The sequence below is a fragment of the Sesamum indicum genome, linkage group LG4, assembly GCF_000512975.1.
Source record: "Sesamum indicum cultivar Zhongzhi No. 13 linkage group LG4, S_indicum_v1.0, whole genome shotgun sequence".
NCBI classification, from domain to species: domain Eukaryota; kingdom Viridiplantae; phylum Streptophyta; class Magnoliopsida; order Lamiales; family Pedaliaceae; genus Sesamum; species Sesamum indicum.
In genome coordinates this window covers 4,973,329-4,978,833 of record NC_026148.1, presented here as the reverse complement: position 1 = coordinate 4,978,833, position 5,505 = coordinate 4,973,329, and the positions used below count along the sequence as shown (strand labels likewise).

General features: G+C 38.0%; 1 protein-coding gene across 5 annotated transcripts in view; it reads left to right on the top strand.

Annotated features, from left to right (window-relative positions):
* Positions 706–5,505, top strand: part of LOC105160033 (pentatricopeptide repeat-containing protein At1g26460, mitochondrial) — a 5,481-nt gene continuing 681 nt past the window's right edge. Inside the window, exons 1-7 of one of the 5 annotated variants that reach the window (XM_011077293.2) lie at positions 712–1,435; positions 1,994–2,225; positions 2,309–2,791; positions 3,468–3,674; positions 4,275–4,412; positions 4,488–4,675; positions 4,911–5,213. In XM_011077293.2, the coding sequence (XP_011075595.1) occupies positions 852–1,435; positions 1,994–2,225; positions 2,309–2,791; positions 3,468–3,674; positions 4,275–4,412; positions 4,488–4,673 (1,830 nt within the window). In that variant the 5' untranslated portion in view covers positions 712–851 and the 3' untranslated portion in view covers positions 4,674–4,675; positions 4,911–5,213. Of the gene's footprint in view, positions 1,436–1,993; positions 2,226–2,308; positions 2,792–3,467; positions 3,675–3,834; positions 4,221–4,257; positions 4,413–4,433; positions 4,676–4,910; positions 5,214–5,505 lie in introns of those variants that run through there. The other 4 variants (XR_002287014.1, XM_011077292.2, XM_020693570.1 and 1 more) reach the window with 4 other exon arrangements.

Genomic DNA, 5,505 nt, shown 5'->3' with positions numbered 1-5,505 from the left:
GTTAGTCCTATCATTAAAAAACAATAATGTTTGGAACTAACTTTACAATGTTTTTCTAAATGCTGGACTAATATTGCAACGGTGAGGCTAACTTTGCAATATTTTTTTAAAATGTGGGACTATATTGGCTATTTCAAAAAGTATAAGACTAATATTACAAATTACCCTATATTTTGAGATCGAAATTGCAATTTCCTATTCTCATGCTTCATAACATTTTCAACCGAACATAAAACTGGACAGTCAAATATAAAATCGCACATTAGAACATGTTAAACCAAACAAGGGATAATAGATGGAGGAATTAGTTATCATTTCATTTTTATTCTACTCAATCCCGTTATGTCTAATTCCATTGAACCATACGTATCTCAAAGATAAATTATATTTACATCTCTTGATATCAGGTTTAATTACATAAATATTTTATATTTTTTGTAAAATTAAAAATATACCCCTAATGGGGAGTCTATGTATATTTTTGTTCTCGAGGGGTGTTGATGCAACTTATAATCACAATTTTAAGGAGTGTATTTGTAATTTTTTAAAAAATAAGGAGTATTTGTGTAATTAAATTTAATTTTTTGAGATGTAAGTCTTAAGTAAAGTTGTGTACAAATTAAGAGTGTTAATTCTCCCATTTTCCCTGCTTAAATACCCGAAACCTCAATGTAACCCCTATATTTCATCATAATTCCGAAACTATCACAAAATAATTACCAACTAACCCCATTTTCGCGTCATCAAACCCAGACCAACTTCTAAACAAAAGCCCTAGCAACAGACACATTACATGCACAATACATACAAATAACCTGTATCTATACATTTTTGCAGAAAAATTGGCGGCAATGCCGTTTTTGGCAAAATCAGGGCTGCTGATCAGGGGGCGGACCTTCAAATGCATCTCCACCTGCGTTCACCTCCGCCAAGAAGCGCAGCTGGCGGAGCCTCCCCCGTCTCTGCCGCCGAATCCTGCCTTCGGAAGCCCGCTGTATAAAGAGAACTGGCGGAGTCCTATTGCCTCCGCCTCCCCGGCTGAGGCTGCGGCACTAATACCCGTCAGCCTTGGGTTTCTCCGCCTAGACTCCACTGCGCAAATCCAATCGCTATCTCAGATGCTTGATGCGAAGAGTTTGATGGATCAGTTCGCTGATTGGATGACGTTGAAGCGGTGGGCGCATGTAAAGCAGTTGTTTGAGTTATGGATTAGGTCTTTGGGTAATAGCGGAAAGCCGAACAAGCCTGATGTGAATCTTTACAATCATTATTTGCGGGCGAATTTGATGATGGGGACATCTGCGGGGGAATTGCTCGATCTCGTGGCCCAGATGGATGACTACGGGATAATGCCTAATACGGCGTCCTTTAATCTCGTGCTCAAGGCTATGCAGCAGGCCGGTGAAACGCAGGCAGCTGAGAAGTTGATTGAAAGGTCGGGTTTGTTGGTAATATGTTGAGGTTACAGTTATTATTTTGCTTGATAACGCCAAAAAAAATAAATATAGGATTCGTATATTAAATGGCATTTCTGAAAATATTTCCTTTTCTTTTAATATGAGTTTAATTGAATAAGCTGTGGCTATAATGTGGACTGTGGAGCATTGACCAGCGGTAGTTCTTGAATGGCATTAGTGCTAAAAGTTCTATATGTGTTGGCTCTAATAGACTTGTTATATGTGTTGCTTATACATTGTGTCTTTCTGGCATCTGTCTATTTGTACTAGTATTATCTGGGAGTTTAGTACTATACAGATTATTTTCTTTCTCTTGCCTGTTGTGTTTTTCCAAATTCTGATTACTATATCCATAAATATGATAGTGTGCTCGTAAGATGGATTGAGGTGTGTAGATTGGTCGTAATGAGGAAATTAATTCTCCTTATGTTTGCATTTTATTGTTTTGACATGAACTGCTTTCTACTCAAATATGAAATTAGTTTCTTACACTATTTTACTATTTGATGGGTGAATGTTTACACTATTGATGTCAGGATGCTCCAGACAGGAACAGAATACAAGGACTCTTTGCCTGATGATGAGTCGTATGACTTGATTGTTGGTATGCTTCTTTCAGCAAACCAGATTGATTCTGCCTTGAAGTACATAGATCTTACATTGGAATCAGGATATATGTTGTCAATGAGTGCATTTCTGCGCTGTGTGCAAAGTTGTGTTAACAATGGGAGGCTGGATACCTTGGTATCAATTATAGAGAGATGCAAGGTATATGTGTTTGGCTGGCTTTCTGGTTCCATATGACCATCACATATTTTGATGATTGACTGTGATTTTATGGATGTTATCAGAAAATGGATCAGAACAAATCTTTATGCCCTCCTTGGCATATATGCAATTATATTGCTGATGTTGCAATGCGATCAGATAACAGTAAGCTAACTTATTATGCTCTTGAGTTCATGACCAAATGGATTGCTCGAGGGGAGAATGCTACTCCTGCAGTTCTTCTCTCTGTAGACGAAGGATTGGTTGTATCCGTCCTTGGAACTGCTGGTAGAACATATAATTCTAGGCTCCTGAATGGTTCATGGGTTGCTCTCAAGTGCTCGTTACGCCAAAAGAAGGTTCCTAATCCTGAATCTTACATTGCGAAAATATATGCTCATGCTAATATCGGGAACCTACAGAAGGCTTTTAGTGCTCTGCATGAATTTGAGGCAGCTCATGGACATTCTAACCAAGAAGATGGAGAAGGTCTTTTCTCTCCATTTTATTCTTTAAATCCTCTGGTCATGGCATGCTGCAGGAAAGGTTTCACAACTTTGGATACGGTAAGTTCTTCTGCATGCTTGCCTTTTGGTGTTGACCTTATGGTCAGTGGGATCAACTGAACTTCCAGAAGTTTGCAACTTCTTGCTTTCACTACTAGAAAAGTACCATGTCTGAGATTGTTGATACCTCATGCTTTCATTTGAATAAATTTGAGCTACTGATGCTCTTCATGATGTGTTATATGCTGGACTTCTTGTTTTTTTGTGTTTCTTAATGAACACTTGAGAGAGAAAATAGATCCCATCTAGATTCTGGAATCAGTTCCAAATTTCTTACTGAAAAACTGAGGGACCCGATAATGTGGTAACTAATGCATCTCGCTTTTTCACTCTTGCCTAGTACTTGTTAGACCATCACTGTCTCAATGTGTTTGCTGGCAGAATGTCCATCCGTAGCTTAAAGGTAAGGAAAATAAGATTCAGGAGAAAACCAACTAGCTTGATCATGCTGAAACTTCATTTCTTCTTATGTGTTGAGGGCCATACTTAAAATTGTTAGATGTTTACTCAAGGTGAGGATCCAATATCACTTCACATAAAATAATTATGCCATATGTCGAATTTCTTTGATCTCTTTGCTTGTTGTGTACGTTACATATATTGCAAAATTTTATGATGCCGTGTTTATAATGTTTGTTGTTGTGTAATTAACTGAATCCTTGAAGTGTTTTCTCAGGTTTATTATCAGCTGGAGAGGTTAAGCCTTGCAGATCCTCCATACAAGTCTATTGCTGCTCTAAATTGTGTAATTCTAGGCTGTGCAAACATATGGGATATTGATCGTGCTTACCAGACCTTTAGTGCTATTGATGCCACTTTTGGATTGACCCCAGACATTCATTCTTACAACGCCCTGATATGTGCCTTTGCGAAGCTCAGCAAGGTAACTCGTGTGCATCTCTTGGTCTCCCTTCTTTCTCCCCCTTTCTATACAAGTACTTGATACTTCCTTGGTTCCATGAAGTATTTGACTTTAAAAGTGCCACCTAAGTACTTCAATGAATCAATATTTCCACCTAGTTTTTTGGTTTTCTTTTACACAGCACCCCAGTTTCTTAAACATTTCACAGCAGCTCAAAAATTGTTTGGCTGACCTCAAAGAGGCAAACAAGATGCATGGTAGTCTGAGGGATGACGCGCTTCATCTAACATACACTGTCTGACACATAGCATTGATGATGCTTGCTCCAGCTACCTTCTTCGATCTGGTTATATTCCTGTAAATCTGTCTTGTTGCAAGATTTTTCCTTCTTCCTATTTAAATCTTGTGGTGATAAACACTCTTTAGGATACTGTCTTTATTACAGGAATTTAAATGAGCTAATCAAAGGCTCAGTTTGTGCCTCAAATGAGCAGAGTGATATAAGTTTAATGAAATACACTACTTTGTCCACAAGGGATTAATACTGATTTGATATGCTTACATCCATCAATTATGTTTGTTATTCCTGTTGGATCAATGGAAGGCCTTTTCGTGTGGCAGCGGGATGAAGCTGTAAAAGTTTTTCAGCACTTCGTTGGATTAGGCGTGAAACCAAATATGACTACATATTCTCTACTTATTGATGCTCATCTTATACTGCGGGATCCTAAAGCTGCTCTTTCAGTGATTGATGACATGGTAATTTTAATGCCCGTGTAGTTGGCATATTGAACCTAGCTCTGAACCAGAACTAAAAGAAAACCATTCAAGCAGATACATGCAGGATATGAACCATCCAAGGAGATTCTGAAAAAGGTCCGCAGGCGATGTATCCGAGAGATGGACTACGAATCTGATGACAAGGTGGAATCCTTGGCCAGACAGTTCAAAATTCGAATGGGTACAGAGGTTCGGCGGGACCTACTGTTTAATCTTCAGTACAGCACAGATTATTCATGAAAGTAAGTTCTCAAGAATTCTCACATCTGGATCACATTCCCATATATGCCTTGTCGCGTATGTTTTCAGAAGTTATTGTCCTTAAATATTCATTGGTTTAAGTCGAGATATCTTTTTCTTTAGTATGATCATATGGCAGCTTAGGATTCTGTATGACTAATTAATTGAGGCTATACTTGTTTGTCGTCCTTGAAGTACACTGATGAAGCCTTAAAACTCCTGTAACCATGTTTGCAGGTCTGTGCACTATGCTGGATATATAGGTAGCCAACTATTCGCAGTTGCGCTTTCTTTAGCCCAAGCAGGATGAATTTGGCTAGATAGCTTCTTTTATGGATATAGGCACTGTTGTTTGTGTTCTTTGGTTCTGTTTGAAAAAGAAAAGGCCCAAGGCTTTATTATTAACACAAGATATTCTGATGATGGTGAACAAATTTAGACATTGCACAATATAAATAACCAGGTGTATGCTTTACTTTCTCTGCAATTGTAATCATTACATACTGCAGATAATGTGATGTACCCTGATAAGTTATTGCATTCTTGGTGCCTTATCCCTTACTTCTTTATTTTGATTCTGGAGATTTTTATAGAACATTTTAGGTAAATAGCTGTTTCGGATGATTGCCCGGAAAGGTTGGAATTTCAGCCTGTTGTTCTTTGAAATTTATCACCTTGAGTTGGTTAAAGTTTCTTTCTAAGTTTATTTTCTTAACTTTTGATCTCAACTTGGAACTTTTTCTGCTCTACCATTTCCTTTATTGCGTTCTATTGACAATTTAAGTCAGCTGATTACAAGTGTTGTAGCCTTAAGATGCATGTCCGTCCTGCT